The sequence below is a fragment of the Oncorhynchus gorbuscha genome, linkage group LG14 (assembly GCF_021184085.1).
Source record: "Oncorhynchus gorbuscha isolate QuinsamMale2020 ecotype Even-year linkage group LG14, OgorEven_v1.0, whole genome shotgun sequence".
Classification (NCBI taxonomy): Eukaryota; Metazoa; Chordata; class Actinopteri; order Salmoniformes; family Salmonidae; genus Oncorhynchus; species Oncorhynchus gorbuscha.
In genome coordinates, this window is record NC_060186.1 from 57,060,085 (window position 1) to 57,072,163 (window position 12,079).

Here is a 12,079-nt window from a genome sequence, read left to right on the forward strand (position 1 = left end):
GACCAATTTGGGTTTCCAATCGCTCCAAAAGAATGTGGTGATTGATGGTATCAAAAGCAGCACTAAGGTCTAGGAGCACGAGGACAGATGCAGAGCCTCGGTCCGATGCCATTAAAATGTCATTTACCACCTTCACAAGTGCCGTCTCAGTGCTATGATGGGGTCTAAAACCAGACTGAAGCATTTCGTATACATTGTTTGTCTTCAGGAAGGCAGTGAGTTGCTGCGCAACAGCCTTCTCTAAAATTTTTGAGAGGAATGGAAGATTCGATATAGGCCGATAGTTTTTTATATTTTCTGGGTCAAGGTTTGGCTTTTTCAAGAGAGGCTTTATTACTGCCACTTTTAGTGAGTTTGGTACACATCCAGTGGATAGAGAGCCGTTTATTATGTTCAACATAGGAGGGCCAAGCACAGGAAGCAGCTCTTTTAGTAGTTTAGTTGGAATAGGGTCCAGTATGGAGCTTGAAGGTTTAGAGGCCATGATTATTTTCATCATTGTGTCAAGAGATATAGTACTAAAACACTTGAGCATCTCTCTTGATCCTAGGTCCTGGCAGAGTTGTGCAGACTCAGGACAACTGAGGTTTGGAGGAATATGCAGGTTTAAAGAGGAGTCCGTAATTTTCTTTCTAATAATCATAATCTTTTCCTCAAAGAAGTTCATGAATTTATCACTGCTAAAGTGAAAGTCATCCTCTCTTGGGGAATGCTGCTAACAGTTTGTGGGCACCGTTTGTCACCTTTATAGTGCAAGGAATGTATTGTTTAGTGTTGTGGCTTTGCTGGCATGTATTCCACTTGTTTATTTTTTGCCCCACCAAGATTTACATGCTAAAATCACCACTGTTAAGGGCTAATAGTACACACCACTGTGGTCCATCATTGGAAACCTAAATGACAAAGTGGCCACTTATTGAAGGGTCATACTGTTAAATGGTATTGCTCCATTCACAGTAGCACCAACTGTGTTACTACGCAGCCTACAAGGAAACATTGTAAGTCCTGTAAAAAAAAACTTGTCAACCCACTTGCTCTTACTGATCTGTGTTCTCTTTTGAAGGTTTCTTCAAGATCCTGCAGGGAAAGGATGAGTGTGGCATCGAATCAGAGATAGTGGCTGGGATCCCACGACTTAAGAGGAGTCCAGGCTTATCCCCAGGACTGGGGTCGACTCAGAACTGTGGCCCATTTAAAATAAAATTGTCTTCAGTTTATGAAGTGGAAATAATAAAACATTCAGTATTTTTTACTCTTGTGTGTAAAACCTAGGAATATCTTTGGAACAAGTCGACATTTTATTGAAATACACATTTTTTTTTACATTTTCATATTTCCAATGATCAGAAGCACGTTGATGGCTAGCTGTTAAGTACAAAACAATAGCTTGTTCTACATTTTTATATTGCAATGACTATTATGTTGACTGTACTCCAATGGCGAGTTGTTTAAAATAACCTAAGAGGCATTAGGAGGTTTCAACAAAAACCGACATTTGAAACAGAGCAGAAAAAAAACAACAATGGTGAAAGACAGTATCTTGAAAAATACCAACCTATGAACCCCATTTAAATCCATGAGAAAGCTCACAGTACCATTTAAAGACATACATAGACATTACAAACATCTTCTAATGACCGATGTTGGGGAAGTAAAGCGTTACTTATTCAGAAAATATTTCCCCACCGTTTCCATGATCTGATCTGGACTTGTTTCGTCATTTGGTCCTCCGGCGAGAATTGTCACGACAGCTGTCAATAAAAATTGATAGAGGGCGCACCTCTGATATTTGCCATTGATCGCTTCTGTGACAGCAAATCCAGTAGAGGGTTTCACCGTCTCTCGTGGCAAGTGTGCGCTCTATGCAATAGTCGCACTGGCGGCATATAGCGATTGAAAAGGAAATACAGAGGTTTTGCTTATATAATATGCTCGGTTGTGCAACAACATCCATTTCATTGGATGACATAAATAGTCAATTCCTATTTTTCTACCTTTATTTTTTAATTAGTTTAACTTTCCCAATGCGAGGGAATTTATCTGACAGCAGACTCTCTTAAAATGATTTCCCTGTTCCAAATGATCCATCTTCATGAAATGATTCAGCAAATAGCATGGTCTGCTCGTAGTTCTGTATGTATGCCTATTGCCTATGCATATAGACTATAAATTACCATTGCGCATTGTTTCGACAGACTTCCAATTTTATGATCAGTGAGCTGGAATATGGCTGCAGTTTGTGGATTATCAATTTGTACAATTCGTTTTATATCAAGCCAAAGGAGGACACATGGAATGATTGATTTAGATGGTAGAATTTACAGAAAAGTAGGGCGATATTTTCTTGATTTTAAAAAGGATGAAAACAACAATGCTTAGCCTACATCTCACCAGTGGAGGCTGTGGAGGGGAGGACTATTCCTTATAATGGCCTGAACGAACGAATGAAATGGCATCAAATGCATGGAACCATGTGTTTGATGTATTTGATACCATTGCACTTACTCCTCTCCAGCCATTACCACAAGCCCGTCCTCCCCAATTAAGGAGCCAACAACCTCCTGTGCATCTCACAGTGCATAAAAAGGTTTTGTGTGAGAGGCTACCTATACTTTGGTATAAATCTTCAATGCAAACATAAATACATCAGTGAATAGATCAGACTACACCACTTAGGAAATAGTTGTGACCAAGATGTTCCTGATTGGGTTGAAGGAGAGAAGAAAAAAAATAATTAGATGAACTTATCTTTTGTAGAGTGTGCGTGACTTACCTCCCTCCCTCTGAGGCTCAGAAAGTTAAACAACCTATAAGGTTTTGAGATATATTTTCATGAAAGCAACACAAAGTAATATAACAAGTAATGCGTTACTTTCATGTAATATTACTTTTTCAAGTAACTACTCCCAACACTGCTAATAACACATGCATTGCAGCACAACACCTTTCTACCCAGTTACTTATCAAACATTACACCGTCAATGGACTGGCATCTGCAGGGGTTGAAGGGCAGTAATCCTCAAATGTGTCGTCCACAGCTTGGAGAATGCGATGAACTGCACTCAGCAGCAGGATGTCAGTGTTGCAGCTCACAGACAACTCACTGGAATAGTTCTTAACTGGAAGCACATAGGACACTGGCAAACCCACCACCTCTGCTGCCTTCTGCATCTGTGGCACAGCAAAACATAAGATTGAAGATGGATTGCAGATATAATGGTTTTACAACACATTATGCTACACCTAATCTTCAACTTTTGAAGTAGGCCTACCTTCTCCTGTAGGATCCGGCTGGAGTAGACAAACTTCACATCCTCTTGGACGGCATGACACACCTGGTCCACATGGGTCAACAGAACCACCTGGGGGATGTCTGGAGAGGACGGTGTCATATAGATGTAGGATCATAATTGTATCACTCTTTTGCTGCTGAGAATGTTCCTGCACAGCAGGAAATGCAAACTTGTAGTGCATTTGAGTTTTAAAAAGTCTTCGGAAGTTTGTAATTTCCACATTGACATTTCAGACTGATTTGCCTTATGTAAATTGTATCAAACTCTGCAAAAATGTGCATTAATTATAATCCACATAATAATTCACATTTCCTGCTGTAGCAAACCGGCTCAAATTAAGATCCTACATCTGGATACAGTAGTCAATGTGTGTGTGTTTCTGAAATCTCACCTAGGTCTGAGATTTCAGCTTGAAGTGTCCTCAGTGTCTCTGTAAGGTCATCACTGGTGGTCATGACTTGGCAGGCATTCAAAACAAACACCGCACAATGGATTTGGTCATTTACCGATGGAACAGGTCTGTAACCTGAAGTCTCAGCTTTGATGGGCGATTCACTTTGAAACTATTGTGTTGGACAATGTCATTGTGTTGCAAACAGAACAAATGAATTAATATTGTTGCGATCCAGTAATGAGCCATGTTATAATTCCCACAAAGCGGGTTAACCCTATTGACACAATTCAACCCAGTGGCCTGGGTTCACGGCCCTGTCCCTATGTTAGCTATAATGTGTGTATGTTGGTTACAAAGTGAATAATATGCATAACATGTTAATAATATAACATCGTCAGTAAAATATTACATGGAGGTTCCTTTGATCTTTATCCCAAGCAAGGCTAGGAATCATCATGAAGACATTGCTACTCCCAGAAAGAAAACAAATGCTACCTACCTTGTGGCCCTCGGGAGCGTGCCCGTTGATGACAGCCAGTGCGTCTGTGAGTGTCAGGCCAGTCGTCTCACCGTCCCCCAGAGCCAACACATCACACAGGGTCAGAGCTGTGGGCTTCCCTCCTCTCTCTGACCGGATGTCATATGACTTTAGCTGGGTAGATAGAGAGAGGACAGACGATGTTGTCAGTCTTTTGTAAGAGACAAACTCAGACAATGACCCCCAAAAAGACAAACATACAGTATATCCATAGATGAAAGGTGAGTATCTTTGGTATATATCCCTTCCCATCCACAGGGCAGGTCCTCACATTCAGAGACACATTGATATGGTCCAGATGTTCTCAAGCATCAAGCATTTCTCTTGTCTGTTACAAATGTTACTCCTTAGCTTTCTATCTCTGTCAAGGCATTATCACTCTTATATGCTAAAAACTCTTTGTTACAGACACTATACCTTCTTGATGAAGCCCTTTGTTGCAGTGCCAATAAAAGGCAGGAGAAGGACTCTTCCGAACATCACAGATCTGACAGAGTTGATGAAGCTGGATTTTCCTGACCCAGGAGGACCCATCAGCAGAACTCTGACTTGGTTCAGAGACTGGCAGGCTGGTTTGAAGGAGACCAGATTCTTCTTCAGTGACCCCCTCTCTCTGGTAAAATGGGACATCATAGAAAGAGTTGTAATATTACATCAGACAGCCTGCAGACGGCTTTTAGACCACCAATACTAAGCCACAGACTAGCCTCTACTGGTGTAGAACAGATTACTTTGTTATTGATAGATTCAGGAAATTAATTTCCAATGTGACCTACTTCTCAGTCCACGACAGCTCCCTCCAAGGGTTCAGCAGCACATCTCCAACACCTTGAACATAAATATAACAAACAATTACAGTAGGCCTAGACTACATTTTCAGAGAGTACATTTAATTCATCACATTGTATTGGGGCAGAATTACTTTGAATGCGATGCAACTCCACAACCATGAAGGGCACCTCAAACTCGTCACTCCAATCGGTGGGTGTGTAGGTATCATCGAACCCCACATCAACACAGAGTGTTTTGTCCTTATTGCTGTAAATGTTTAGGCAACCCCCAAAACCTATTTTTTCTCTATTAAAAATTATTGAATTATGGTGCTTCACGACAGGAAAGACGTTTGCTTTTTGATGGTCTATTTCGAAGACAAATGCCCCTCTGTCCTCTTGGCAATAAAAACCAGGTCGTTTACTCATATATCCCCCCTTCATCGTGCCGGATTCCAAATAAACGATTACGACGAATCTTCCCTCTTGATCGAATTTAGAAATCAAATCGCTCATCTTAAATCCATGGTGGGGCACCTTGTAGAGCAGGTGAAGTCGGACAGGTTCGGGAAAAAACTGTAACAACTGTTTCTCGCCCCCCAAATCCAGTGCAGATACGGATGCATGGGCCATGGAGAAATCAAGCGGAGATAACTAGCCTGCTACGAAGTCGACGAGCTATATGCAAATCAAATATGTGTGCCTATTTCCAAAAGTGGTCTGTTTTGTAAAAATGTCCGCACCGAAATCAATAATGGTCTCACTGTGGAATGGCCATATCCACATATGCCTAAATAACTGACTATCGAAAGTGAGATATTCCACAAAAACGAAACTTACTGTAGCCCAACCCACATTTACTGTGCACAAAACAACTGCGCCTAAAGGACCGGACGTGAAGGCATTGGGAGGGTGAGCAATTCGTAAAGAACTATTATATTTTCATGGTAGCCTAGGGTGGGTTGACTAATATTTTGTGATTGGTGACAGGTTTCATTTCTCTGAAACGCTCTAGGCCTACTATTGATTTGGTGCGGGTTCGTAGGCTATCCATTAAACCGGCTCAGAAATAAGACTTGGAATTATCTTATTTGCATATCTGTAGTAGATTTCGTGAAGTCTAGTGACATCACGTTTTTTAATGGCTTCAGTAGTAGCTGCATTGAGTTTGGAGCAAGAGACGCATTTGTTGAAGCTCCTTCCCGAACCTGCCCAACTTCACCTGCTCTACAAGGGAAGCCACCATGGATTCTACATGCATACGTTGAGATCTAAATTTGACAAAGAAGGAAGATTCGTTGTAATAGTGTATTTCAAATCTGGGGATGTAAAGGGGGGTTACCTGAGTAAATCGTCTGATGAGAGTAAGGACCAAGACGCATTTGCCTTCGAAATAAACCATCAAGAAGTAACACACTTCCCTGTTCTGGATGACTCTAAGGCGACACATTTTTCAACCTCTATGTCAAATGGTTGCTTGAAGTTTGGGGATTGTCTAAAGTTGTACACCGAGAATAGATCCATTTGTGTGGAATCGTGGGATATTATGTATCACCAGGGTAGATGGTCGGGGCCGGAGTACCTGGATGTTGAGCTGTATCGAGTTGGAAGTAAATATAACTACTCGCCACCCAAATTAGTTTTTAATTTCTGTCATTATTGTACTGTTATTTGTACTGATTATGCTCTTATTCATTTTATATTCAAGGTGCACGGAGGGAGCTGCCATGGACTGAGGAGTAGGTCACATTGTGAATTAATTTACGGAGTCCAACATTCATTAACTTTAAGCAGTCTGCTTCTGCTATGACAACTAGAAACACTATTTGAAGCCTGATGCAGACCTGGGTGCAAATACTATCTAAGGTTTGTCAATTACTTTTACATAGACTACATTTCAAAGTAAGTTTTAGGATATATTTTCTTAGAAAAGCTGTTGAATATTTGGAAATGTATTTGAAAATACTCATACATTGACAAATGTATTTTCAAAGACATTTGTATTTGAACCCAGGTCTGTTTGGTGCTAGGGGTATTTTAAATATATTTGGAAACAAGTAGCCTATTTGAAAATAGTTTCAAATAGTCATTATAGGAAAAATTATTTGCAAATACATAGAAAATAAGTCATTAAAATACAAATACTTAAGCATGTCTTTGAAACTGGGCTGTCAAACAGGAAAATTGTTTTATTGAGTTATTTGCAGGATTTGCTGGGATTTAATTGCGATTAATGGTCAATTCTGTATTTGTTCAAATTGAGCTGTTATTTACAATTTTCCATGCAAAAAAAACATTACAAGTATATTGACGTCTGATGTTGTCTAAAGTAACTACCAAATTAGGTACATTTAGAAAGCACATTTTCTTTAACCTCAGTGTCAACTAGTTTTTACATGGCATTGTACATTTTAGCTGTATAGATCTATTTTGGATGTTTAGAGTATTTCCAACGCTTTCAGACAATGCGATTAATCACAATAAAAAAAATGAGTGCACTAAATTACAAAATGTTAACTTGAGTTATCTGATTAACTTTGACGGCACTTATTTCAATCCAGGTCTGATCTGATGTAATATTATGACTATTTCTGTGCAATTCCATTTCACCAGAGGGAGGGGGTCACTGAGGAAGAATCTGGTCTCCTTCAAACCGGCCTGCCGGTCTTTAAACCGGGTCAGAGTTCTGCTGATGGGTCCTGCTGGGTCAGGAAAATCCAGCTTCATCAACTCTGTCAGATCTGTGATGTTCGGAAGAGTCCTTCTCCTGCCTTTTATTTGCACTGCAACAAAGGGCTTCATCAAGAAGGTATAAAGTAAATCATCTGTAACAAGGAGTATTTTGCATGATTACAAACAGTGACTAGTGAAGGTCTACATACCCATTTCACAGTCTTCACATTTTGCTGCCTTAAAATGTAATCTGAAAAGGGATCCACTTATTTATTTTCCTGTCGATCTACACAACCTAATCTACATGATTTTATACACAACAAAAATATAAACGCAACATGTAAAAAGATCCCAGAAATTTTCTGTATGTAGAAAAAGCTGATTTCTCATAAATTTTGTGCACAAATTTGTTTACATCCCTGTTAGTGAGCATTTCTCCTTTGACAAGAAAATCCATCAACCAGAAATATGTGGCATATCAAGAAGCTGATTAAACAGAATGATCATTACACAGGTGCAACTTGTGCTTGGGACAATTAAAGGCCACTCTAAAATGTGCAGTTTTATCACACAACACAATGACACAGATGTCTCATGTTCTGAGAGAGCGTGCAATTGGAATGCTGACTTCATGAATGTCCACCAGAACTGTTGGCAGAGAATTAAATGTTAATTTAAGTCGCCTCCAGCGTCATTTTAGAGAATTTGGCGGTATGTCCAACTAGCCTCACAACTGCAGACCACGTGTACCACGCCAACAGGAAATGTGAATTATGTGGATTATAATTTATAGACATTTTTGTAGGGGTAGATACATTTAGTAAAATTGTTGAAATTGTTGCACGTTGAGTATATATTTTTGTTCAGTATAATTTTCCAAACTACTAAGAAATACAAAATGAGGATGCATTGATTGCTTTTGTCGTGACTTGACTTTAAAATTCATCTGAAGACTGTTATTTATCTAATTAACTAAGTATGTTTAATTGTTACCTGATTAACTTAATCATGTAACAATTAACTCATTAGGATTTGGGGCACCACAAGAGCAGTTTTTTAAAGAGTTACCATCTCCCGAATGAAACTCTGAAAGGTGTTTACCTATCACATCATATAAACAGTCAACTTATATAAACAGTCAACTTATTAATCATAACCTCGTCTCATATCATCATTCTGAACAGTCGTAACCTCCTTGCAGCTGCAATAACCCAAGCCTTATTTATGATTCAGTACTACACAAATTGGTTTAATTATTTATTTACTAGCTAATTAACTCGGGAATACAGGATAAACATACACACTCTGCACCTGTTATTGACTGGAGACGTAATACGCTGAAAACAGACCCCTAGTGGAATGACAACAATGTTGATGCTTGTTAAAGAAGAGATGGAGAGAGAGGGACAGGGACACTTAACATTCAGAAAGTACTCTCACCTACAGTAACCATATAGCTTGCACACAAACCGCCACCCGCTTTGAGTAAGAAATGATGAATGTATTTACGTGAAATGCCTGGGTTCGCCGGGGGTCTCTTGGTGAACAGGGCAGCCTTGGAAAGGGGTTTGGGCCTTTTCGCGGCACGCTTGTAAGGCTTTGATAGTCCGAAATGGTTCCAACAAGTCTTCTATTGTTGTCCTTCTTTGTCGCTGTCCAGTATCCGGTGACTTGTCGTGAAGTCCTGAACAGAACTACAAAGTTGACTTTCGTTCCATTCACTCTTGAAGAGGCTTCTTTGAAGATAGGCTAGCCAGCCGTATCGATGGTTTGAGCTGAGTAATAGTATAGTCCTACTTCAATTCACTTTGGAATTTTCTTAACCCATCATTTATATAGTTTGCTCAAAAGGGGCGGTTCTGGCAGGCTGGCACGCTCCCTGACCTCACTCCGGGCGGTAACTACTCAGTATGTAAATATTATGGAAAACAATTCTCTTACAGCTTGTCAAAATACATCCCTCTCTTAACAAAAACATGTTCATCATTTTTCATATTACATGCACAACGCATAGTATGGAAACTTTGTATATGTAGTTAGTATACATTCCAAGTTACAGTATTTCCTTTATAACATTTTTAATATGACATTTTAAGGCAGAAAATGGGAAGACTGCAAGTGGTATAGACTCACTAGCATCTTTAAGATACTGTAGATAGTGCCTTGACTGAGATAGAAACCCAATGAGTATAATTTGTAGCAGACAGAGACATGCTTGATGTTTGGGAACATCTGGACTTCCATATCAATGTGTTCATGAGTATGAGGACTCGCCCTGTGGTTGGGAGGGATGAGGACATGTGTGTTAGGTATGTCTGTCTCTTTAGCAGTCGTCGGTGTTTGTCTAAAAAAACGTGCTCTCAAAACACTGTCCACTCTCCTTATCTACCCAGCTGAAGTCGTATGACATCCGGTCAGAGAGAGGGGGGAAGCCCACAGCTCTGACCCTTTGTGATGTGTTGGCTCTGGGGGACGGCGAGAGGACTGGCCTGACTCTCACAGACGCACTGACTGTTATCAAGGGATATGCCCCCGAGGGACATGATGTATGGTATTACCTATCTAAATGTAACAATACAATCAAGATTTTAAAAACCCTTAGTCTTACAACTGAGGATAAATATCAGAAAAGATGGGCCTATATTGATTGCTACGGTTTGTCCACATTTGACACATGTAAACTTGGAAGGCCTACTTTTTAAATGTTTTATTGTTGATGCTGTTATAACCAACTTTGATAAATATACTAAATGTACAGTATCTGTTTTGTTTGCTTCTCATCAATAAAATGATTCTCCCACACAATAGTTTCAAGGTGAAGCGCCCATCAAAGCTGAGACTCCAGGTTACAGACCTGTTCCATCGATAAATGACCAAATCCATTGTGCGGTGTTCGTTCTGAATGCCTGCCAAATTATGTACACTAGTGATGACCTTACAGAGACACTGAGGACACTTCAAGCTGAGATTGCAGACCTGGGTGAGCTCATCCCAAAACTTCAGAGGGCAATTTTGATATCAGTTGATGTTATGTTTAACTGCATATCATAGCTATAACTGATTCCTCTCTCTCACTCTCTCCCTCACACACATGACACCGTCCTCTCCAGACATCCCCCAGGTGGTTCTGTTGACCCATGTGGACCAGGTGTGTCATGCCGTCCGAGAGGATGTGAAGGTTGTCTACTCCAGCCGCATCCTACAGGTGAAGGTAGGTTAAGTAATTCAAACGTTTTAATCCATTTAGATTCACTCAATAATATGATGGAACAGAATTTTTAAAGTTTTATTTGCAATCTATCATATGTTTTGCTGTGCCACAGATGCAGAAGGCAGCAGAGGTGGTGGGTTTGCCAGTGTCCTATGTGCTTCCAGTTAAGAACTATTCCAGGGAGTTGTCTGTGAGCTGCAACACTGACATCCTGCTGCTGAGTGCAGTTCATCACATTCTCCAAGCTGTGGACGACACATATGAGGAAAACCACCCTCCCACCACTGCAGACGCATCTGCAGAACCTCCATCTGCAGAATTTCACCATTGGTGAGAAATCATGTGCAGTTGTTTATTGTGATTGGATAATGTTTTCTTTGTTTTATTTTGGGTGTAATTTTTATCTCTCTAGATATTGGAACCTACCTATGTTTATTAGGTTTAAAAATAACAAGTTAATTCAAGTGAGACAAAGTATGTTGTTGTACAATAAACCAATGAGAAGATGACAATGTCTGTTAGATTTTATGTTGGCCTATTGTATACTTTGAAACAGTGACGTGGATGCCAGTGGATGGATGCCAGTGGTTCCCTACAAAATGTACAAATAACATACACTATTTTTTCCCTTCAATTTGCAAGAGTCTGCATCTATCTCACTGGAGAAAGCATCCGAGCGAGATAAACAGCGCCCCTCTGTCTCTGGAGCCCATCTAGCTGATGCTGTCTGGTCAAAAAAAATGATATTGTTGCCACCCGTAGCATTGAATGCAAGGGAATCCAGTGAGAATTTGGCCTCCCTTGATATTTTTTGTTTTGACAATAACAGCCAAGTGTTGAGCTAAACTGAGCGAGCTCAACTGTGAATGGTTCTGGCACACCAAAGAAAAGTGTCAAGGGAAGCCAGTTTGGATTTGGCTTCCCACCCATCACATCAAGCCAAATGTCATTGACAGAATTGAATTGTTGCAACTTGTGTTGTCCTCCGGTCAGATAAGATTGTCCCTTTCCTAAATTAGCCATGGACAGAGATAAGAATTTGGACTTGTGGTTTTACTTAATTCTAAGTACTGGCCAATGATTATAACAGCGATTCTGATCCAAACATAAATTCATACATTGTGCCTCCGGCCTGAGAGGATATAAGTTCACTATGTAGGTAGATTTAGTAGGCTAAAGTTAGGGAAAGGATTAGGGTGA

The 12,079-nt window shown here is 40.1% G+C and overlaps 2 protein-coding genes across 4 annotated transcripts; one reads left to right on the forward strand and one right to left on the reverse strand.

Moving 5' to 3' along the window:
* Window positions 1-1,275: 1,275 nt before the first annotated feature.
* LOC123995191 (interferon-induced protein 44-like) lies at window positions 1,276-5,834 on the reverse strand. The gene is made up of 7 exons (XM_046298607.1): window positions 5,148-5,834; window positions 5,002-5,053; window positions 4,643-4,838; window positions 4,187-4,339; window positions 3,685-3,856; window positions 3,273-3,373; window positions 1,276-3,171 (listed from the first exon to the last, which is right to left on the reverse strand). The coding sequence occupies exons 1-7, from the start codon at window positions 5,626-5,628 to the stop codon at window positions 2,971-2,973; spliced, it is 1,356 nt and encodes a 451-aa protein (XP_046154563.1). The 5' UTR covers window positions 5,629-5,834; the 3' UTR covers window positions 1,276-2,970.
* LOC123995192 (interferon-induced protein 44-like) lies at window positions 5,814-11,388 on the forward strand. Of its 3 annotated transcripts, none has more exons than XM_046298610.1 (7): window positions 5,814-5,907; window positions 6,704-6,734; window positions 7,609-7,804; window positions 10,062-10,214; window positions 10,477-10,648; window positions 10,779-10,879; window positions 10,992-11,388. In XM_046298610.1, exons 3-7 carry the CDS (start codon window positions 7,688-7,690, stop codon window positions 11,211-11,213), a joined length of 765 nt encoding a protein of 254 aa, XP_046154566.1. In that variant the 5' UTR covers window positions 5,814-5,907; window positions 6,704-6,734; window positions 7,609-7,687; the 3' UTR covers window positions 11,214-11,388. The 3 variants fall into 3 exon arrangements, with proteins under 3 accessions (XP_046154566.1, XP_046154564.1, XP_046154567.1); XM_046298608.1 differs by having other exon boundaries at window positions 5,867-6,605; XM_046298611.1 differs by lacking the exon at window positions 5,814-5,907 and having other exon boundaries at window positions 6,722-6,861.
* The last annotated feature ends 691 nt before the right edge of the window (window positions 11,389-12,079 follow it).

What these genes read in the sequence shown, in the direction of transcription:
- LOC123995191 (XM_046298607.1), bottom strand. Translation starts at nt 5,628, where the DNA reads ATGGCCCATGCATCCGTATCTGCACTGGATTTGGGGGGCGAGAAACAG. An exon ending in ACGCTCCCGAGGGCCACAAG is followed by an intron (nt 3,857 to 4,186) that starts GTAGGTAGCATT and finishes CCAACACAATAG; the next exon opens with TTTCAAAGTGAATCGCCCAT. An exon ending in GCCGGATCCTACAGGAGAAG is followed by an intron (nt 3,172 to 3,272) that starts GTAGGCCTACTT and finishes GCTGTGCCACAG; the next exon opens with ATGCAGAAGGCAGCAGAGGT.
- LOC123995192 (XM_046298608.1), top strand. Translation starts at nt 6,137, where the DNA reads ATGGCTTCAGTAGTAGCTGCATTGAGTTTGGAGCAAGAGACGCATTTG. An exon ending in CAAAGGGCTTCATCAAGAAG is followed by an intron (nt 7,805 to 10,061) that starts GTATAAAGTAAA and finishes TTATCTACCCAG; the next exon opens with CTGAAGTCGTATGACATCCG. An exon ending in AGCTGAGATTGCAGACCTGG is followed by an intron (nt 10,649 to 10,778) that starts GTGAGCTCATCC and finishes CGTCCTCTCCAG; the next exon opens with ACATCCCCCAGGTGGTTCTG.